The sequence below is a fragment of the Aricia agestis genome, chromosome 1, assembly GCF_905147365.1.
Source record: "Aricia agestis chromosome 1, ilAriAges1.1, whole genome shotgun sequence".
NCBI classification, from domain to species: domain Eukaryota; kingdom Metazoa; phylum Arthropoda; class Insecta; order Lepidoptera; family Lycaenidae; genus Aricia; species Aricia agestis.
Window position 1 is genome coordinate 5,595,656 of NC_056406.1, and position 24,658 is coordinate 5,620,313.

General features: G+C 36.5%; 1 protein-coding gene across 1 annotated transcript; it reads right to left on the minus strand.

Moving 5' to 3' along the window:
- LOC121726988 lies at positions 1-24,523 on the minus strand. Its single transcript, XM_042114688.1, has 10 exons — positions 24,380-24,523; positions 18,635-18,779; positions 17,650-17,806; positions 16,964-17,120; positions 16,620-16,765; positions 15,161-15,328; positions 8,075-8,156; positions 7,559-7,592; positions 6,549-7,157; positions 1-4,147 (listed from the first exon to the last, which is right to left on the minus strand). The coding sequence occupies exons 1-10, from the start codon at positions 24,419-24,421 to the stop codon at positions 141-143; spliced, it is 5,547 nt and encodes a 1,848-aa protein (XP_041970622.1). The 5' UTR covers positions 24,422-24,523; the 3' UTR covers positions 1-140.
- Positions 24,524-24,658: the final 135 nt, after the last annotated feature.

Below are 24,658 nucleotides of genomic sequence, written 5' to 3' on the forward strand. Positions count from 1 at the left end.
TTGAATGAATTGTGTCTATGTTGGTGTCTGATGTAATTTATAAAAAGAAATTATGTTTACTACAAGGCCTGGCCCCAGGGCTCCGCGGGCACTCTTTGAAAATGGCTGATTTAGACAATCCTAAAAGTTTTACGATTTTCTTACACCCCTAGAATGCAGCCTTCATCTTCGCCTTCAGAGTCGGGGTCCATAAATTCGGGGTCCATAAGTTCCTCGTCCATTACGTCCTCCGTACATTGTAAAGAATTTTCTATACTATCTATCGGGCCACTAATTTCACTGGGTTCTGTCAAAGGTGAATATACCATAGTTGCATTATCATCACGTTTGCGCAATGCTTTCTTAGCCAACGGTTCGTCATCGGATTCGGAGTCGGAATGGGGCGAACGACTGCCTCCGTTCTCACTTTCTCCTTCGAGTATTGTAGGTTTACTTGAATCATTACCTGTATCTAAATAACGTTTTAATAGAGATCTCTTCGATCTTAAAATATTAACAAGTTGGCTTGGTTCTTGTGATCTTAATGAAGTTTGTCTCGGTTCCAATATTATAGACCTAGTAGGATTGGAACCCGTTGAATGAATTGTCCGAATTAACTTAACGGGTTTAACATTTCCTTTTTCAACTACTGTTGGTTCGGTTTCTTTCTCGACTTCGTCGCCTTGATCCTGTGTCAAATCGATACACGCACTAGGGACTTTAGTTGTTAAAGTTTTTCCTTTTCTCTCCTTAATGGGAGCTAAAGGTTTTTTCTTAATTTTAAGATTTATGGGATATATTTCTCCTGTTTTTATATCCATTTTATAAAATTGACAACTTTTTTCGTGACACTTTTTTAGTTCATCGAAAGAAGAAACTACTGATAGCTCTTTACGACTTTCTAGTGATGCGCTTATTGTAGGACTTCGACAAATTTTATTTTGAGTATTGGTTCCAAGTTCAGTTTGGTTTAGTCCCATTTCTGGAGCCAAAGAGATTACAGGAGTCACTGGACTTTTCTTAGAGGTATTTAGTGCTTTAGCTTCTGTAACGGCGTCTTTTTCGGAAATGCCAGACATTTCCATTAGATCTGATAGTATTGATTTTTTATTGATTTGAGAATCTGTATCATTTGAAGTTTGCAGGCTTTGGGTTTCGAGCATAATTCCTCTGTCATCAGGATTTTTATCAATAGCATTACTTTCAGCATCATGAGGAACGATATTAACAACGCCTTGGCTATTATCATCATTATTAATACTGACAAGCTCTTTAGGGTGCTCTGTTTCACTTGATTTTGTTTCTAAAATGGTTTCATTTGATTTTGTTTGTAAAGGTATTTCATTATTTGCAATTTGAGTGACAAGTCCTATGGTTTCAGAATTTCCTGTAGTGGAACTATTTTTTACGGATGTTGTAAGTTGTTGTTGAACAGACATCAGTATATCCGACAGTTTTGCTATTTCTTCACTACTGAATTCTAATCCGGGCTGAATGGAAAGAGCCAACTCGCCGCTGGGTAATAGAACAATTTGGACTCCGGGTGGTAAAAGAGATTGAGTGAATGGGTCACTCGATAAATCTCCTTCCATTGGTGATGACTGTTTAGGCATTGCTGACTCAGGTTTGTCTTTTGAATAAAGCAAAATTTTATTTTCACCTAGGAAAATAGGTTTTGATGTCTCAGTACTGTGTGGCAAGATATTGTATTTAAACTGGTCTTTTCTGCTGTTAGATTTAGTCACGTTCGCATTTTCTAGCTGAATACTGAAAGGGGACATTTGGCCAGTTGGTTTAGGAGTTTGATTGTTTGAAGCAAAAGTTACTCTAAGAGGTGGTATTTCTATGGTTTTGGATGTGTTAAAATTATTATTAGATGAATTTCGTGCGAAAACACGAGTTTTACAGGTTTGGGAAAAGCTGGAATTACTTGTTTGTGTAGATGATGTTGACTGGTTAGGGCTAGTAAATTTAATCTGGATTGACGGAACAGTGCTTTGAACTGACAAACATTCTCCATCATTACTTTCATTCAAATGACCCAATTCTTGCAAATTAGAAAGGGCAGTATCAACATTTATGCAATCATTAACTTTATTAGCTTCATCAATATTGCTGTCGTCTTTGGCATCAACTTCATCATCATCAGAAAGAATAATTGACATAGGTTCAGCTGTTACTTGGTCTTTAATTTCGATGTCCGTTTTGGATTTACTTTTATTAGCAGGAAGGTTATTTTCTGTATTTGGTACTTTACGTTTTTTTGTTATTGGTCCAATGGCTTTTTTATCTTGCAATGTTTTTTCTAAAAGGCGATCTCTACAACAACAGATACATACTGGATGGGGGCAATAATGTGGAGTTTCCGGTTGTTTGTTAGTTAATAATTTTTCTAGAGCCCAACAACAATATCGACTTTTCGTTTGTTTAGTCGCAACTCCATTTTTGTCTTTGGACTTGTCCTTTTTAACCTTGGTAACATTATTTATATTTTTAACCTTACCATTTGCTTCTGTTCCAATATTATCATTTTTATCAATATCTTCAGCACTCTTAAGTTCATCACTTGATATATTGTCAATATTTTTACCCTTCACATTGTTTAAATTTTTCTTTTTCCAAGGTATTTTCTGTCCAGTCAAATGCTCTAAAACCTTCTTACGTTTGTGTTTTTTTAGTTTGTTGTCAACTGGTTGATATGCCAATACATTAATCATTTTCTCTAGAGTCGAAGACGCTAACAGAGCGTCGCCGTACGCGTCACTAATTTTAATATTATTCTGAGTAGGCTTTGAGTTAGCATCCCACTTCAGAGGTATTCGGCTAGGTAAAGCTGTTGAACTGCGATAATTTACTTTCATGAATAACTTGCTAAGTGACCTTTGTATTTGTAGTCTGCTTAACTGTTTTTTTCCCTTCCTGTAATTTGTTGGTTCTGATTCTTGGGGTTCAATTATATCCTCTTCAATTTTATGTACATCGTCTACGTCACAAATGTCTTTGCAAGTTTCTATTTGTTCTGTTTCTAAGCTTATATTATTTTCTTGAGCCTCAATTTTTTCATTAACAACTTTTTCTGTAGAAGAGTTTATGCCGTCTTGCATGTGTTCTCTTTTTATTGAATATTGATATCCTTTAGCTTCAATTTTTTCGTCAACATTTTCCTTGTAACATTTTGTGCCCGAAATGTTGTGTTTCAATGAATTTTGTTGGTTTTGGTTTGTTTCTGTTGCAGATGATCCATAAGCATCTTTTTTGAGATGAATATTTTTATTCAACTTTGTTTCTTTGCTTTCATTTTCAATCATTTGCAAAGGATGTATTTGATTTGCTATTTCTGGAGATGTTTCTAGTAATACTTCTGATTTATTTTTTATTGTGTATTCATATTTTAAATTACTTTCGTGATTACTTTCAGCTGACTTCAAATCAACATTTGTTGTGATGTGTTCGTTTTTGGGTATTTCTTGTAAAAAGTCTACATTTTTCTCAAGTGTTTTTATAGTTTTAGATTCGACAAAAGAATGCGAATCAAGAGTTTTGTTACAATTATGTGTAAACTTACTATTTTGTAGATACAGTGTTCCATCACTCATCTTAATTTCAAATGCTTTATGTAGGTCAACGGTTAAAGGTTTACATTCTTTTAACATCAATCTATTCCTTTCGCTCATCAGAAAACCTGCATTAAGTCTTTTTAATCTAGTATTAAAGTCTGGATTCTTACACAGTTGTATTGGGTTGTAAGTACGATTTTTAGGCTTTTGAAGAAGCCAACTCGAGTATTTAATTTTTTGATGATCACTTATCAGATTAGAAGAATCAGTACTATGTTCCAATTCTGATATAATACTGACGTTTCTTTCCGATTTGGCTTGAGCAATATTATCTTGAATTACTTCTTGCTCCACACTTTTACTCATTAAACCTTTACTAATTTTATGTTTTTCTCGGATATCTACTGGCTTACTTTCTTTATAAGAACATTCAATTATTCTTTTATCACTAACCTTTGAGAAATCAATGAATTTAAATACGTCCATATCGTCAAGTTTTTTAGTGTAAACTACCGGTGTAAGTAAAAGTTTAAAATCGAATTTCGGTGTGTCTTCTTCTTCGTATGTATTTTCTTTGGGTTGATCAGTTTCAGGTTTCACTTGTATCATATCTGTAAAATTAATTTTGGGTACTTATAATATTATCCATGATACTTACACATAAAATAATAAGATGTACCTTAATTATTTTCTATATTTATCAGTTTTTTTATAATAATATAATATCTATGGACGCTTCTCACCACGTCAGTCTGGGCCCGTGCTAAGTACCTGAAGGACTTGTGTTACGGGTACCAGACAACGAAAATATATTTAATACTTTTATACTATACACATATTTAAGATTTTTATTATATTTGAAAACTTTTTGTTCCGTCGGCGGGATTCGAACCCGCGACCCCGGCTTGAGCTACCAATAGCGCACCAACTGAGCCACAGAGGTCGCCGTTTGATTGGTTTAAAATGAGGATTTTCTTATATTGATAAAAGTATTCAATTTAATTCTACTTCAGCTGTATAATACGCTACCAGTAATAAAATAATTTTCGCAGCGTATAACAGCTAACAGATCCGCTATCCTCGTCTGTCATTCCGTATTATCCGTTTATAGTTGGGGAGAGGAAGAGGGGATTTCGGGACAAGCTCGAGCGTGTCAGATTAAGCTTGTATAGGCTTCCGACATGTGTCTATAGTCGGGGCATTTTAATAGGCCACATTTGACAGTTCATCAAAATTGAGCCAGGTAGCCTTATAACGACGGCATAAAAAAATAAATATTTTGTCATCTATTCGGAAAAGTATTTAAGGGACTTATAATTTAAATTCCTTTAAAAACGTAACTGAGATGATGTTGTTAGTAATGTATAACACGTTATAAAATGTACATTCATTGACCATTCAAAAAATATCAAAAACTAGCGGTACTACGGAGTACGGAACCTCATATATTGCGCGTGGCCCGACACGCACTTGGCCGGTTTTGACTTTATTTTTTTTTAACAAAGGAAGAAACTACATAGTTGATTCAAAGCGCTGTCTCAAAATCTCAGATTTATTTTTTCAAATTATCCGTTTCGGTTATGGTTTTGAATAAAATGAGTTACATATTTACAATCTACTATTAATGGTCTACTTTGCTGCATATAAATTATTTCAATCTACTATGGGTTTTCTTTGGGCATTTGGGCACCTTTAACAGTTTTGATATTTCAAGTGAATAAATGCTTAATTTGTTATTAATTATGTACTTGTCTTATTTTGCTCCTTAAATTTACAAAAGAAAAAGTAATAATAAGACAGGAATTCGTTTTTGGTTTTACAAATAACATAAAAAATTCAAATATTTTATTTCAAGTCCGTATCGATTTATTCGTTTTGGTCGATGTTTTAAGCAGCTCACCTCACTATGGAGATTATTCTGACAGTTGTCAAATGTGGCCTATTAAAATGCCCCAACTATAGTTATCACGGTATAGAAATCAGATTTCTCACGTGATGGGTTACAAGTTTTTTTTTAATATTGAAATGTCATCGGCAGATCCGATGACATTTCAATATCAGATTAAGATAAGGAATATTTCTTAGTATACCCCAAAGAAGCTTCCATATAAAGCACTGACGATTCAAAGGTTAGCTAAGCCTGTAGGGATATTTTAAAATACAATGATATTCTACTTATACAGATCTGTTACGTTCATACTATTTTCCAGTTTAAATCTCTTCCGAACAACATTGACAAATTTGACAGATAAGTGAAACAAAAGATACGAAATGCCATTTACATAAAAGAGACAGACTAAATAAAAGACGACCCAATTGGGTCGTATTTGAAGCTTCAAAACGCGCGCGGTAGTAACATATCTGCTTTGAGTTTTTTATATAATATATCATTGTTAAAATATAAAAAAATAAAGCTTCATATTTTCCTAACTAAGCTTCGCAGATATTTTATTTTGCATTAAACTAAATGACTTAGTCCTTGTTGTCCAAAATATATTTATAATTTACCTAAATAGGCAATTTTCTCAATATATTTTCTTTTTCTGAACCCACCGCTAAAATAAGGAAAACGCTCTTATTTTATTTTGTATCAGTTTACCTAATATAAAAAACCTACTAGGTCTCCATGACGCTCGAGTGGCTACACAAATAGCACCTTCCCCTCCCCTACCATTATAAACGTATTAAGGTAGGCATTCACGAGCAATCCATACAGCTCTCGCGCCATTGGCTCGATACTTACTATAATATACATATATAAATACTAAGTATAATATATGTATATTATACTTAGTACTTCATAGTGAAAACATATAAATATGTTTTCAATTTCGTCAATTCCACTTTGAGTATAGTTTGCGAAAAACACAAACGCTCTTAAATCTTAACAATATTATATTTTCAGCTATTGTAATCATTAACTACTCATAAAAAAATCTATCGAGATTATAATCAACTAATACTAAAACGGAATATAATAATTTTAAAAATAAAAAAGAAAAACTTTATTACCTTCACATTCGTCTTCTATGCCGTCGTCCTCTATCGCAATTCCGTCGTCTATAATTATTAAATCATCAAATTGCACTTCAAAATCTTGTCTGTCATCAGCAAAATCAGTTATTTTATTACTATCTGACATAGAACATAATATATTGGATCCATCTTCGCTGTTGACTTTACAATTAGGTGTATTAATTTCTGTATTTTTATTATTATCCTTCATTTCACTGCTATCTTTAGATAAATCATGATGCGGTACTAATACATCAGCCTCATCGTCTGATTCTATCAATTCGACTCCACCGGTAACGTTCATTATTTTAGGCAAAAGTTCATTATCCTCATTATAATTAATGTCTGAACTATGTGAAATACGATTCATTTCGTCTAAACTTTGTTCATGTTTCGGTGATATATTGTTTGGATTATTATCAGTAGGTTCAGTTTTTACATTAACAATGCGTACACCTAGTTCCCCGCCGTTTGATTGCTTCGTTGCATCTGTGTCTAGCTTAACACCTTGTTCTTGCGTTGTTTCGATGTCATCAACATCAGAATCCTCGTCGACTTGTATAGTTTCTACCGGCGTTTCAATTATTTCAACATCGTCGACGTTTTCTGTAATAAATCACAGTAGAGTAAATGACTAGTACATTGGGCAGTACTAGTCATTGGACAGAGCATAAAAACACAATATTTATTACGGTTGTTTTAAAAAATGCCTGTTTTTAAAGTAATAGAACGCCTGATTTTTAAGAAAAACAGGTAGCATCCTTAATAAATATAGTGTTTTGTGCTCTATCCAATGACAAGTACTGTCCAATCACTAGTCTTGTTCACCCTAGATATTTTTTTACAAAAGTTTTAGAAATTTTACGTTCACAGAAGTGCCCGAGATATTCTTTTAGAAAAGCAGTGGTGTAAAATGTTTTTTTTAATCTATTTAAAAAGGTTTTGCCTATAGTTTTATTACAATATGTAATTATTTAGTACCAAACGCCAATAAATAGTATTCTTACTGTTATTAGCAGGCTCCACCACAGTCAACTTCTCCTGAAAAAGAAAAATAAATAACATTATTAAAATAGTGGAACCCAAAATTTAAAACATATTAAATTTACTCAAAACATTACATAATACATATTTTTATATCTCTTTATCTTATCTTTTAATGATATATTCATGATTATTTGATATAATCAAATAATCATTAATTTGTCTATTTCAGTGCAACGACTGCAAGTATTTCTATGAAATCAGGCATATGTGCTGTTTCGGGGGAGAAAAAACGATTTGGCATGAAAATTTCCAGATGTAAACATGTTTTTCAAGACTTCTCTTTCTTTATACTCCAAGCGAACCTTAGTCTCATAATAATTTATTAACATTACCTACTTCATCATTGAAGACATGAGTGGATAACCGGGTAGGTATGTAACAATTTATAGGAAAAAAATAGTAATTCTCTTTATCCACTAATCATCTTATACAAATAATATTAAATTATAAAAAATAATAATTATGCTAGTACATACAAAGTCTTCCCTCAGAATAACCGCCTCGTTGGCGACCAGCTCTTCCCACTCACGAAATGGCTGGATTATGAGATGAGGAAAACTGAAACAAACATATCACACGATATTATTTGGAGAATTTATTGATATTTTATAAGTACCTACATACGTAGGTATGCCTTGATTATAATTTTTGTGCTCACCTAACTTAAGAGGCCGGGTGCCATCGAAAAGTATATTATAAGTTTATGAAATTCTCATACATACGTAATACCAAAATAATTTTTAACCGACTTCCAAAAAGGAAGAGGTTATATGTTCGGCTGTGGTTTTTTTTTAATTTTTTATTTGTGTATGTTCAACGATTACTCCGCCGTTTGTGAACCGATTTTCGAAATTTTTGTTTTGTTGTATTAGGTTTTACTCCAATTTGGTACCATGTTCACAAAAGTGGTGACTTGATGATGGGATCCATGAGTAATCGAGGGAACTCCTCGAAATTTATATGGAAACATAATAATTATGTTGATTTTGGTTTTATAAGAAGCATCCTAAGCATATGCTACCAAAACGCAAGATTTTGCACCGAGGTATACTATGGTTCCGAAGATACTAAGAGAACTCCGGATTCCTTATAAATACAAGTTCGCGGGTGTAGGCGCTGTTTTAAGAACTGAAAGCATATGCTACTATGCAAATTACATTCATCAAAATCATTACCACGTCAGGGTCACCAATGTCACCAAAATTAAACATAACAAATTCAGCCTTAACTCCAGGGCGTAAGGTACACATTTGACATTACTTTGAGAAGTAAGCTGCTTCGATAATAAAAGTAAGTACATGCATGTCTCCGAGGGATATACGTGGGAGAGCCATGCTTCGGCACGAATGGGCCGGCTCGACCGAAGAAATACCACGTTCTCACAGAAAACCGGCGTGAAACAGCGCTTGCGCTGTGTTTCACCGAGTGAGTGAGTTTACCGGAGGCCCAATCCCCTACCCTATTCCCTTCCCTACCCTCCCCTATTCCCTTCCCTTCCCATCCTTACCCTCCCCTATTACCCTGTTCCTTCTTAAAAGGCCGGCAACGCACTTGCAGCTCTTCTGATGCTGCGAGTGTCCATGGGCGACGGAAGTTGCTTTCCATTTTCCAAATCATTTCAAAAGTTTCTAGAAGTGCTTCTCGTTCTAGTTACGGAACGGGTGTTATGCTAAGTAGATACTCACATACGGTTTTACTCGATCGAGCAATCACGTAGAGTAAAAACCACGGCTTGGTCTTTCGTCCACACATTCAGCATTACCGTACTCCATAGTTTTACTCCAAATCGAGTAAAAATTATCGTGTGAACCGCAAAACTCACACGCTTGATTAATGCTCGACGGCTCGCGTCGAATTAAGCCCGGCCGCACATTGTCCGAAATTTCTGATACGAAACAGTTGAACGTCCGCGCTGTCTCTTACATTTTGTACTGAGCCGAGTGAGCTCGAACTCGCCGGAAGGATATTTCGGATAGTGTGCGGGGTGGCGGTCCGGCGAAATTCTACTGTTTCTGATCAGAATTCGGACAATGTGCGGCCGGACTAAAGTTCGAAGGAAATTTTTAAATTTATTTAATTTCATCGAATTACTGGATTTGTAGTAAAACTATCTAATAATACCGTATGTGCAGAGTACTTAGCGATATATTTTCACACTACGCTGTAGGGTACGGTTCATGTAATAATTGTCTATAGTTCATAGTAAGCGGGCCCCTAGACGATCAATTTTATTGTGCAATATCACGTATTATTACCTGTCTACAGTTGAGAAAAGGTCGACGGCTCGCGTCGAGTAAGTTCGAAGGAAATTAGATTTATTTATTTAGCTCGAAGCGAGTCTTTACTCAAGCCATACTCAAGCGTGTGAGTTTTGCGGTCCACACGATAATTTTTACTCGATTTGAAGTAAAACTATCGAGTAATGCTGAATGTGTGGACGAAAGCCCAAGCCGTGGTTTTTACTCTACGTGATTGTTCGATCGAGTAAAACCGTAGGTATGTGAGTACTGAGCATAAGAGAGAATATCAACTGTTACTTTGAAATTTATTATTCGTAGCTAGTTCGTAGCCTACTTCGTAGCCTTGAAAATTGAAATGACTTTTGTCTTTTCACGTTTTCTAAAAGATCTGCAAGGTGTTACAATAACAACGTGATAATTCTTTTAACTTTAGAACTCTTGTATAGAGTCGGTGAAAGTAGCAGGGCTGAAAGATCTTTTTTTTAAATTATTGTATGGGTCAATTCATTCCAGTGGGGCATTTCTCGTAGTAACATAGGGGAAGAACATGACGGGGTATCTAAGGAAAATACCAAAAATACAGTATAATTATTACGTTTATTATGCTTATTTATTTATGGCACAATGTCTTATTTATCTGACTACAATTTGGCATAGTATTTGGGAGATAAACTTATACCATTTTTTTTAAATAAATGATTTAATAGGAGCTTTCGGAAAACCATCTTGCCCCTTACCATGGGGTAAGATGGGGTAATGAAAATGGGGCAAGATGGGGTAGGTCAATCCAATCACAATAAATACAAATATGAATTTCTTGGGTGTTTTCATCATCCACACCAGCACAACCATTGTGAGCTCAACGTCCACAAAGCTGACAGCCTACCAAATCTTCGGATGATTTCAGAAAACCCAATACTCCGTCTTACCCCAAACTGACTTAGAAAAAAATAATTTCTCAAAAAAAATATTAACTGAACATTTGTCCAACTATACCACAACAAAGTAAAAAACACTGACAACCATATACGAGAAAAGACTGGGTAGTCATAATTACCTTACAGTAAGGACGTTTTTAACTGCGTGAAATTAGATCGGAGGCACTCAACGTGATTTTCTTTTGTAAACAAAAAACGCGTGAACTCCCAGTCGCTGTTTCTGTCGCGCTGATGGTTGATCGAGTATGGCTTCCTATTGGTCTATTGCTTTCTGTTCGTAAGAATCTAGTTTCTTGTATCTTGCGTGACCCCATCTTACCTCGCGTCCCCGTCATGCACCCCCTTCCCCTAGAAGTTATAACAAAAAAATTAAACCGACTTCCAAGGTAAAAACATTATTCTTAAAAATATGATCTAAAAAGTATGAAATAATTCTTATTCTTCATTAGCGCCTTTTTTAAATTTGACACATATCAACTCGGAAAGGGATCGTCGCCGTATCGCCTTTCGCCTCGCCGTCAACCTAACGTATGCACTTAACCAAAGCGTACTCGTATCAGTAGCGCCTGCACGTCAACTCGGCTACAGCTAGGCATGGAAGGGGAAAGGGGCAAGGGTGGACGAAGTAACGTAAGCTTGAGTACGGAGAGACGTAAGCCGTAAGCGGGTGGACGACGAGCCGTAAGCGGGTGGACGACAAGCCGTAAGCGGGTTGACGGCTAGTTGACCACCACGCGTCGCACCCCGGTTCGGAGCCTGTTCCGATGCGAGGCGATTACGTTACGGTTCCGCTTAGTGTGCGTTGCAGTAGGGAGTTTCATACGTAAACAATATTGAACGGCTCGAGGCGATACAGTGCCAATCCCTTTTCGAGTTCATATGCTGTGAACAGCTATTTCGAGTGCTGTGACCTTAAACCTCAACCAATTATTCTGTTCTCAATTTTCATTTGTTTAAAGTCGGTACCAGCCCAGAACTGAGATACTTGACATAGATGATAGAACTTAGCCAGTGCCCAGTACCGACTTCAAAATTAAGAACAAAATTGATTGAGGTTTAGTCGAATTTCGAAAAAGGCGCTAATGAAGAATAAGAATTATTTCATACCCTTAAGATAATATTTTTAAGAATATTGTTTTTACCTTGGAAGTCGGTTTAAATTTTTTGTTAAAAAATAATAATTTTGCTCTTTTTAGTTATCTACAAGACAAGGCTTCATGCGTAAATAACCACTACGAATGTTATAACTACATAATATTCACAATATTATGTTATAACTGTAAGCGGAATTGTGGTAAATGCTTGCAATTATCTAAGCCAAGGGTTGGGAACCCTCTTCAGCCTGCGGCGCAGTTACACGTCACAATATTTTGTCACGGTGCCCTACTCTACTACTACCTACTACCTAGCTATTAGAAAAAGGGACATAAGTAAACATCTATAATGATTATAGTTAGGTTAAGTAGGTAAATCATAATACATAAATATTTAATCATCTATCTGCTTCGCATAAATAATAGGTATTATATTTTTATTTTAAAATATTTGTGGTTTTGGATAGGGATGGAGGGTCGACTCACGGCGCCCCTCTTGCCTTTCCACGGCGCACCAAGGCGCCGCGGCGCACAGTTTGGGAGCCCTGCTTATGCTGTTGATCTAAGCGATTATCCAAACTTTTATCTTTAAAGGTTCAGGAGTACTGTTCAGTGCCTTCGGATCAAGAGACATCTTTGTCTGAAATTTCACTTATTTGTAACATAATAATATGTTTAATTTACTAGAAACAACTTCTTAACACCGCCATTTGATTTTCAATAAATTTCAAGGATCTACCTCGACTGTTCATAGATCCCATCATCAGATCACCACTTTCATAATTGTTATACAAAATTTAGATTATATCCTATACAACAATACAAGAATTTTAAAAATCGGTCCACAAACAGCGAAATAATCATCAAAAACATCAGCTTCGATGCAAAATATCAGAAAAAGTACTAATAATTGGGTCTTTATGTGATGATGATGATTAACCAAATTAATATATTGGCTTAAGCTTTCAGTGGTTACGCCAAAACTCCCGAACCTGTATCTATAAGGTTTCAAAAGTTCTGTTGGGTATCTTCGGATCCAGGGTTTAACATGGTGCGAAATCTTTTTACCTAGAAAGCTTCAGAAAAAATCGAAATCACTATATGTTTCAATACAAATTTTAAGGAGTCCTCTTGATTCCTCATGGATCCCATCATCAGATCACCACTTTTGTGAACATGGTACCAAATTCGAGCTAATCCTCACATAATATACAACACAAAAGAATTTTGAAAATCGGACCATAGACGGCTGAGTAATCGTTGAACGTACAAAAAAAAAGATACATACGGTACAGCCACAATAGACATAACTACCAGTAGTTCGACTGCAAAGAATCGGACAGGTTTCAATATCTGTCAAATTTCGGGTCGGGTCGGGTTTCACTAGGATTATGAACGGAATGTTAATTATATTATGTCGAAATTTAATTTCGACATAATATAAGGGGGAAATTATTGTAATAAGTATATTTTCATTAGGTCTGAATGGTTATTATGATACTAACTTAAACTTTGACAAATAATGATGTAAACTTAAATTAGTTAATATGAATATTTTGATATATAAATAGGTAGATAATTATGTAAAAACTAACGAACTAACTGTAAGTAAATTCTAATAACTTGACTAACATTTATTTAACATTTTGCACGTCGAAAAATCGACAAAATATGTGAAACACTGCTTGAATTGTATCACCCTCTGTACCATATTTTTGCAAATAAAAATTATTATTATTATTATTATTATTATGTGCCTCGCGCTGGCTGATATAATTTATTTTTAAATATTTAAAACAAAGATTTCAAAATTGGATTCTGACAATTTCAATCGCATGTGCCAAACACAAACAACAATACGACCAAAGAGGAACACGTCCAGCGAATATGTCATAGTTTTAAATTCGTAAGTAACAAGTTAACAACCCCTTTTTTTTTACATAGGGAAATGCGTTACGCATCTCCGGCGGATTGGGGACATCGGCCGGGGTATGTGGGACTCTCCGAGGAACTACCCACTAAAACCCCATGGTGCTCCACTCACCGCTTAGGCAAAGTTACGGGCACGATCAACCCACCGCAACTTTACCAACGGTTGTCTGTGCCAGACCCATCAAAACATGCAGGCTTTTCTAGGTCGCCTCGCGAGGTGGCCTAGAAAAGCCCACACGGTGACCGCGATGTGCAGGAGCACCATGCGCATCACGGCTCTCTCTGGAACTCGGTGCAATGGGCGGCGGTGTCCCCACTCTACCACCCCGAGTATCCTAGCTAAGGCAAAGAACTGCGGCCACTACGTGGTGCGCGTCCTCTCCTCGGCCGTCTCAAGGGGTCGAACGCCTCCCGTTCTCTCCTGCGCTCGGCCTCCTCCTTTGCAGTGATGACATCCTGGGCAAAGTCATTCACCGCCTGCCACGCAATCTAGCTGCTCAACATAAGTTAACAACCCTAGCGACGATTTTCGTCATAATACGTCAAATTTAAAAATTTCAACATCAGTTCTAAGTCGGCATACTCTATAATTCTGTCTACTCTGGTACAGCCGAACGTATTACCTCCTCCTTTTTGGAAGTCAGTCAAAAAGAAACCCTTTCAGCGTTGCTTCAGCAGAATAGACAGAATGATAGAGTATGCCGACTTAGAACTGATGTTGAAATTTTTAAATTTGACGTGTTATGACGAAAATCGTCGCTAGGGTTGTTAACTTGTTACCCACGAATTTAAAAATATGACATATTCGATGGACGTGTTCCTATTTGGTCGTATTGTTGTTTGTGTTTTGGCACATGCGATTAAAATTGTCAGAATCCAATTTTGAAATCTTTATTTTAAATATTTAAAAATAAATTATATCAGCCAGCGCGAGGCACATTCCGTTCATAATCCTAGTGAAACCCGACGAATTTGACAGATATTGAAACCTGTCCGTTTCTTTGCAGTCGAACTACTGGTCGTTATGTCTATTGTGGCTTCAGTGAACTATAAAGGCGACCCACCGCGGCGCACGGAAAGGCTACGCACGTACGTCAAGCTTCGCTTTGTAAGAAAATATATGTGACTGTGTCCACTGCAACCCACGCACACGCTACGCACGAATTGTGTCAAGTCAAAGAAATAAACCCATCACCCATGCACGTCCACGCGTGCGCGTGGCCATGCACAGCGTGCGCCGCGGTGGGTTGGCGGCTTAACACTTCCATAGCCTTAAGGCTTAAAGTATTATCACTTTGTTCCCCAACGTATATTCCTATGAACTATGGTGCCCTACGTCCTGACACCTCCCTTCTTACCGTTTGGCAATTTTGGTCTCCAGCTCCGTGGGGCGCTTGTCCCAGGCCTGCTGCAGGCGGGTGGTGTTCCCGCGGTACGAGTACCAGAACGTGTAGAACTTGAGCCGCGTCACCTGCTTCATCTGGTACCAGCGCCGCTGCAGCAGCATCGGCGAGCACTGCCGCCCTCTGCAATTAAGCTTTGCTTTATGGTTTCATTCTCGCCGCAAAAGCAAAAGATGTAACGAGAAACAATAATGTCCCATATTTTTAATATCGATCGATTTTGACCGAGATATTCCCGGCCGCACTCGGAGACATTTAGGCCGGGCGCGCACTAGCGGCCAGGCTGCAACAGCTAGGGTGCGGCGGCCATTGAGGTTATGAAACCGCCCGCGCCATAGACTACGCGGTACGCGCTCCTGGCCGCCATGCGGCCGCTGGCCGCTAGTGCGCTATAATTCGGCATAACGACTACTAATTAACTTTATTTTAATGTGTAGAATAATGTCAGATTTATAGAGCTTATGTCAAACCAAAAATGAAAGTTCAGATTATTTCCCACGAGCCATGACAAGACACCACAAAATGCGGTGAGGACTTTGGGCGCCACGCATTATTAAGTACCGTTTTTACCATTGAGGTACTATATACTGGAGAGAGCCTTATATCGTTGTTTAAGCGTCAAAAGCGTGTAATGTTATGTCCTACGTACTAGGACATAACAAAGGAGTCGGACGGCATATTTCATGTAATAAAAGTGTTAATAAAGGTTTTTAGTCAACATTTCATGCTAGATATTGTTGATTTTTGTGGTTCCGCTAATTTATTATTTAATAAACCATAAGAATGGTCAAAGAATGCCTCAAACACGTGGATTTAACATTAAATACGTAAGTTTTGAACAACGTTTTTTGGGCTTTTCAATCGGTATTTTTGTTAGCTAAAAAGATAATTTATAAGTATATTAATCCCTTATTCGTGCTATGTAAGGCATTAGTGCTAAAAATGTCACATCAATTAATAATTTGGCTATAAAAATTGCATAGCTTTTTACGTGTGTTTACGGATTCTCATCACTTGAACTATAGTTAATCGATATCATGAACTAATTGACTTTCTTTCCTGTATCATAATGTGCTTCGAAATAATCGACAAATAGAAATATTCAAGAAAATATACGCACAGTACTTGTATGAAAATAAGCACAAAATGGCCACGCGATGACGGGCTAAGACTACATCTATACTATAATACTTTATCTATGGTTTTTACACGCAACACAATTTGCTTTATGGTCAGATACTGCTATGCAAACTGCTATTTTGGGTCCCATTGACCCATTGACCCATTAGGTCCAATTTTTTTGGGTCCAATAGCCCAAGTACTCGTAAAAAGTGTACGGTTTTCGATAAACGGCTCTTGGCACAAGTCGCAACGGAGTTGCATTATCTTACTAGTTACTACAAGAAATACTCACCGACTGTTGTATTCGATGGTCAGCAGCAACCATGCTGTGGTGAGACTTAACTTGTACTCTTGATATTTTTCAATTTTATATTTACTAACCAATTCCAACAGCTCAGTCAAAACTTTGGGTTCCACGGTTTTTTCCGACTTGGAATCCTAAAACGAATATTACTTAAATTAAATTTTATAATAAATATTTTATCACATACCCCTAGAAATTAAATTCGGTATGGAGATACTTTGAGAGCCGGGGAAAGGGCACATTAGAATAGTTTTTGTTGGGGAAATGTTCCCGTGCGATAAACTATGGGACAACGTGGCGGGCGTGAACTAGTTTTTTGATAAAATTGCAACCTTTCCGATGAGATCGACGTTTTCGTGGACGAGCACCAAGTCGAACAGCAGCCAGTCTGTCGTGGTGAGTCGCGCCACCTTCGTCACGTTTTCCAGCTCATCCTCCGCAGCTAGAAGCCGTTTGAGCTTCTTCAACGTCAACGCTCGCATACGTTTCCTGTGAGAAAAGAAAGGAAGAAACATATCAAGCAAGACTTAAGACTGAATCCTAATGACTGAATGCGGGAAAATAAAGATAACGATCAGTTACCAAACCAAATTACCTAGGTCCGCCATCTGCTTAGGAATCAACTTCTCTGATAGTAGATATACACACAAAATTTCATTAAAATCGGTTGAGCCGTTTTGAAGTTCGCACACAAACATTGTGGCATTAGAATTACATATTAGAGATATATTATTATAATACGATTCAAGAACTGATAAGAGATAAGTAACTATGCCTCTTATTCAAGCGTAAGTAATTTTAGAGATAAAAGAAAATTTATTTGTTTCTTTTAGGTATATTATGTAGATTGGAGAAGTTGTATTTAATATGTATGCATTAACTTGCCAGGCTGGGTAAAACAAATTGTTAAGCGCTCCCTAGACGGTAATTCAACATGACATTCTTTACGTGCTGTCATGCACGCATGATCGAGTGCCACACGTTGTTTTATCTTTGTAGTTGTTCTCTCCAAACTTACATGAGCAAAAAGCAGTCGCAGTCAGTGTCCTTGCGCAGTTTCTCCCACATCTCGTTCTGCGGCATCTTGTCCACGAACGTGTACCGGGCAATGGAACGTATCAGTCGCCTCTTGAACTTATCCACGTCCGTCAAGCTCGATTCCCCGAAGTTAAATGCTAAAATATATTCAAATCTACATTGTCTTTGTAAAGATGGCTTATTATACTCAGTTATATTATAAGGAAAATAATAAATAGGAATGTTGGTGTAGGCCACGCACATCTTTAAGATCGGTAGGCGAAGGTAGAGCGGGCGATAGGCATAAAATATTTAAAAAAACGTGCACCCCACCCCGTTTACCCTCACTCCACCGAAGAGACCTAAAAATTAAAGGCCTTCTCTTTTTCACGAACGATATTTCATATTAAAGTTGTGAGCTGCCTATATTATCGTTGGTTCCCTTTATCTTATTAAACAAACTGCTCTTTAAAATGGGAGTCGAAAACAGCACTCTACGCGTGTAGGTACGTAGTCTGCCAGACCAAACTCTCAGTTTGAAACCAAAAAAACTGCGCGTTATTATATGACTTATAATTTTTTAACATACTGGCGTTCATAGCCGCGGGCCCCTACTCCTAGACGAGCAATCGCATAATATCACGTAAATGCGTACCTAATATTATTGACCACTGTTGATATTGAATATCGCGCGCCTTCAATCTAATGTTTAATAAACAGTTCAATAAAATCGAAGCGTGATTTTGATCGTCTAGGGGACTGCTTACATTAAATTCTGTTCAAGCCATAATTTATCATCTTTCCCATTTGTAAGTGTGATAGCCTTAAAAGTTAAACACCTTATTAGGTGTTTAACTTTTAATGCTGTGGTATTACACAGCATAAAACGGAAGAACATTATTCAGACGTGCCGTTATTTGGTTTGAATATGCGCGTGCGCGTCTATAATTTCAACCCATACTTTCCGATCAACGGGTAAAACTTACTTTCATGGACACAGTCCGCCAGAGTTCTGCCGGCCAGCTCTTTCTCCAAATCGTATTTTGGTGCTAGGGCCTCTTGAGCGTGCTTTGCCTGCTCGACGTTCTCAACCGCACCCTCATCTTGGACTGCGATGTTTGGCTCTGTATTCTGTAAAAAAGCCGGAGCTGCCTAAGGGGCTTATTTCCTAAAGTTAGGAGTGTTACGGGGGGTTCTCCTCTCCTAAACCTTCCCCCCTCACCCCATCTCTCCCTCTAAATCGTGGGTCAGTATAGCAATAATGGCAACAGGTAGGTACTGGAATTTTTTACAAAGTCCTTAGTTAAGGTCAGGTGGGGTAAGAGGGACGCGGGGGGAAGAGAGACTGTTACTAATAACAAGAAAACTATAACGCCGAGCTCCATGGTGACTACATCAATAAAACAGTATTAGGCGTAATTCATATATTCTTGGATAGATGATAGATGAAGCTACAACACGGCAACTAAGCGAGTAAAAGAGAGAGAAAAAAAATCTGTTTTCAAACTAAAATAGCCAAGTCAGACAGTGTTCCTTGTTTGTGTTATTAAAATATTAAAAACATCAGTTTTGCGGTTGATTGCTAAGGAAAGTGTAATTATTACGTTTAATCTTTATTTTCTACGTATTGCATTGTTTATAGTGTGTGTTTTAGTGCTTTTTCGAGGTCAATAAAAACATAAACTTTAAAATGGCAAGCTGGGAAAGAGGAACGGCTATACCAGGTTAAGAGAAACATATGTTCCTCTTTCCTGGTTTCAAGGGGTAACAAACATTTTTAAAATCCGCTAAAATACCGGCTGAATTTTAAGTACTGGTTTGTAAGATGAACCTACGTGTATGAACAACCTTTTCTATGGGAACCTATGTGTATGAACAACCTTTTCTATGGGACCAACTTTCGTACCCGAAATAAAAAGTCAGCTGTTCCATACAAAAGTATCGATCAGCTGTGGCCAAAATGTATGAAATAGTAGATTTTTTCTCTCGAGTACGAAAGTTGGTCCCATACAAAAGGTTAAGGTTTATCCTACAGTTTTATACCAACTAATATTAAGTAGAAATGCGAAAATCTGTCTTTTTGTCTGTCTGTCTGTCTGTTGCGTTTTGACGCCTAAACCACTGAACCAATCTTAAGAAATTTGGAAGAAAGCTTGATACCCGGGCTTAGGGACATAGGCTCCATTTTAACTACTGACACTAAAGGTGGTTCATGGTTTGAAAAATTGTGCCAAGCGCGATATAACCAAAACGCGGACGAAGTCGCGGGCGAAAAGCTATTTTTTAAAACATTCATTTAATTCCAGAAAAAGTTTCGCACCTCTGACCTTACCTATATGTTCCTGTTACCTAAATTTCGTTTTTGTATGCTTTCAGCCTAAATAAGGCCTTATTTTAAACTAGGGAAGGTTTCATTCTCTTAACTCAAAGAAAATCTATACTAATATAATATTATAAATGCGAAAGTATCTCTGTCTGTCTGTCTGTCTCGCTTTCACGCCAAAACTACCGAAACGATTGTAATGAAATTTTGTATACAGATAGTCTAAAGCCTGAGAAAGGACATAGGCTACTTTTTTACTGGAAAAAAGGGTTGTAAGGGGGTGAAAATACGAAAATTTGTTCAAATTAAGTTAGTTCCAAAAATTCATACTAGATGGCGCCGTGCGTTTCTTACATCGCGCTAACTCTTGCCCAACATCTTTCTATAAGAGGTGGTATCATCATACATTGGTTTCTTTTTGATTTTTTTTTTATTGTTATTCCTTTTTTACGTTATTTAATAAGTCAGTACTTATATTATATACAGTGACGTAACCTTAAATCTATCAATGATAAATAGTTTATGGGTAAAGTTGTGTAATTGGGGGGCTAAATAAGCTTTAAAATTTGGCATAAAATATAAAGTTTAATTTTAAAAAATGAAATATTATGAGCACACTTTTGTTGACATCGCGCGCTATAAACTGAAGTCCACGCGGACGAAGTCGCGGGCAACAGCTAGTGATTAATACATGCTATATAAACACTTAAAAACATGAGTAATTACTTAAAATATCGAGTGTTTCTCTTACCCCAAATCTCGGGAAAAAGGAACTTTTTTATGACCTAGCTTTGTTCCTAAATTGTGCCGTAATTATACGTACAATCTAGTTCAGTGTCAAAAAAAATGTAAGTATATTTCAAAAGCGAAGATTTGTTTCAATTAATATCGAAATAAATGTATAATTTTGATAGCTGAAGGCCAAAATGTTCAAAAACCAGTAAAGTTTCTCTTACCCCACCTGACCTTACATAATATGTGTACTTTAATATTTAATAATGATATTAAAATAAAATAAAAAATTAAGGCCCCCCTTTAATTTTTCCTATACAAAAAACACAATTTTTGGCCTAATTTTGCTCAATAATGGTACGGAACCCTTAATGCGCAAGTCCGACTCGCACTTGGTCAATTATTTTACATAGAGTACAGACCCTTGCAAATGTAATGAAACAATTTGTAGCTTATAAAATGAATCATTCAATCGTTCCGGTTCACACAACACAACACACAAATCTAATCTATACTAATATTATAATTCTGCAGAGTTTGTTAGTTTGTTTGTTTGAACGCGCTAATCTCAGGAACTACTTCTTTCAGTGTTAGATAGCCCATTTATCGAGGAAGGCTATAGGCTATATTTTATCACGCTAAGACTAATAGAAACGGAGAAATAGAGGAAAATGTGGAAAAACGGGGGGAAATTATTTGAAAGGGCTTATTTGAACGCGCTAATCTCAGGAACTACTGGTCCGATTTGAAAAATTCTTTCAGTGTTAGATAGCCCATTGATCGAGGAAGGCTAAAGGCTATATTATATCACGACTATTCAAGGAAAAATGCCAAGATTACTTAGGTATACAAAAATATACGTGAAAATTTTGCGCCATCTATTAGTACTCAAGTGCCTATTCAAACATTTTAAAACTGATGGCGTATTTTCAAATACCCGCAGAGGAAAAAATTAGAACTAATAGCAATTCAAAATAAACTAATGATATCAATTATTTCCGTCAAAATCAGCACTGAATCAAAGATTTTGCATACAAACTTTAGACCACAATCCAACGCTATCATGATATTGTAATTTCGCAGAAGAGCAAATAAATATTCAATCATTTCTATTTGTTAGGTCAAATATCAAATAAGGCGTGTAAATCTGTAATTTTTAATTGTTTACAAAAGCGCAAAATAATCGGCCAAGTGCGAGTCGCGACTCGCAACTCTCAACTCCCAAACTCGCGCACGAAGGGTTCCGTAATCCGTTCTATAACGGATAGAGCAAAAATAGGCTAATGTGTTTTTGTATGGGAGCCCCACTTAATTATTTATTTTATTTTAATTTTATTATTAAATATTAAAGTACACATATAATTGAGGATTTTGATGAAATTGAATGATGAAAATTTCAAGTGTCTACTTGTTGGCATTATAGATTACGAGCCAAAAAGGCCAAAAAAATCACTTTTGTTGTCCATACAACAAACGTGATTTTTTTGGCCGTTTTGGCTAAATATTAAGTTAATATTTAAGGGAAGCCCTTAAATATTAACTTTATATTTTTTTAAAGTATTTGTTCTTATAACGGCACCAAAAATACACAATCTGTGAAAATTTTACAAGTCCAGCTATAGCGACATGACATACAGCCTGGAGACAGACCGACAGACATCAAAGTCTTAGTAATAGGGTGTAAATTTTTAACCGACTTCCAAAAAGGAGGAGGTTATATGTTCGGCTGTGGATATTTTTTATTAAAAATAACTTTTCCCCTATCTTAAATGAGCCGCCATATTGGATGTAGAATGATATTACATTCGTTTCGGAGTTACTCTCAATGAGCCCTTTCATCTGATACCCATATTGCAGAAGTGCATAAAAAACAACTATTCCCGTACCGTGGATGAGCCGCCATATTGGATGTAGAATGACATTATGTACATTCGTTTTCGAGTTTAACTCTCAATGAGCCCTTTTATTTGATGCCCATATTGCAGAATTGCATTTAAAATAACTATTCCCCTATCTTGAATGAGCCGCCATATTGAATGTAGAATGACATAAAAATAGTTTTCGAGTTACTCTCAAAAAGCCCTTTCATGGGTTCATCCATATTGTGGGACTGCATATAAAATAACTATTTCGCCATCTTGGATGTCGGCCATATTGGATTTAGAGTGATGTCACAAACCATATCGTGCATTGTCATCCAAACTAAACGTGCACCTAAACAAAATTTCAGCTTAATCGATTAAATACATCTACTTCAAAATTAAGTTCCAAAATTCCACCTTAACATACATACTTACATACATACAGAGCAAGTTAAATGAAAGATTTTAAAAAATAGTATGTAATACCACCCATTACCCACTAATTACACCCATTAGCCCCACCAAAGACCTAAACACGGCGCCCTTCCCTTTCATTTTGTCGAACAATCTTAAAGTTCCCAGTTCCCACCCATTAGCCCCACCAAAGACCTAAACATGGCGCCCTTCCCTTTCATTTTGTCAAAGAACCTTAAAGTTGAGTGCATCCTATCCCAATAAGAAAACGATTTCATAATATTATTAATTGCTTACTTACTGATTAGTGCTTAGGCAGGAAAAGTAAGTGTGGACAGCGACTGATTAGTGCAAATCCTTGTATTTCTCCTAATCATTAATCAACTGCACTCGCACTAATCCATTGATATGTATCTCAATGCTGAATGCACTAATCAAAGTGAATTACAGGCCCTTACGGGACCGGCGAGGGTAATATGAAATTAAAAGCGCCATCTAGTGGCACATAACACGCTCCTTGTTAGTTGTTATTTTCACTTTTTATTTAACAACCATTTTTAAAATGTTAAATAAAAAGTAGTAGGTATTTTGTATCGCTGAATTCATAGCTTAAGTAGGTATAGTCTGTCAAGAAAGTGAAAAAATTAAAAAGTGGCAACATCGTAGTGTCATCCCTTTCAAATCAATCTAAGAAAAAAGGGATGACACTACGATGTTGCCACTTTTTAATTTCTTCACTTTCTTGACAGACTTTAAGTACTCGCAATTGTTTTTCGTTTCGAATAATATAATATTATTATCTGATAAAATGATAATAACAAGGAACGTATTGATATTTGATATGTGCCACGAGATGGCACTTTTAATTTTATATTACTGGCGCCGCCGGTTCCGACTTCCGATCGATACCTATATTATAAATTATAATGTTTCTCGTCCATAAAATAAATGAAATACAATATTATTAATTAGTCTATAAATCTATTCTGTCCGAGAATCTAGTCTATGGCGTAAGGACCGTCATGACTCATGACTCATGGATATGTCACTAACGTTGCAGCATTTGTATAAGTCGGACGCAAAAATTTATTAATTACTTATTATATCACCATTCACCATGCTCCAAAGTCCGTACCAAATTCCAATCGTCCGTTAAATTATATTTTACAAAATAATTTTAGTTGATGAAAAACTTTACCTATAAACTTTGCTACCACCTACCACTTAATAAAATAATAAATAGTAGCAGAAAATTCAACATTTCTGAACTACTATATAAATAATATTTCAGTAGAGACTTTATATAGCACGCGCGCGGCGCGGCGTCCACACAACTCGGAAGCTTAGTAACGAATGATCGCAGTAAAAACGATATCGAACGTGACCTACTGATTACTAACCTGCATTATGTTTATGTATTTTGAGCTATTCTTCATTACCATCAACGAAGCACACACACTTTTAGCATAATTTGTATACCAAAATCAAGTTTTTTAACACACAAATAATTACAACGCTATCATAGCAGGAGCAGCGTTTACCGTGACGTATGATAACAAAATGGCGAAAGTACACGTTTCGGAGGGTCACTGACGGCCGCGTTGCTCGCCTACAAGTGGGAGAGGGATGTATATATATTTTTGCTCTGTCGCTCTTATGATAACAGGCTCTTAAGCTAG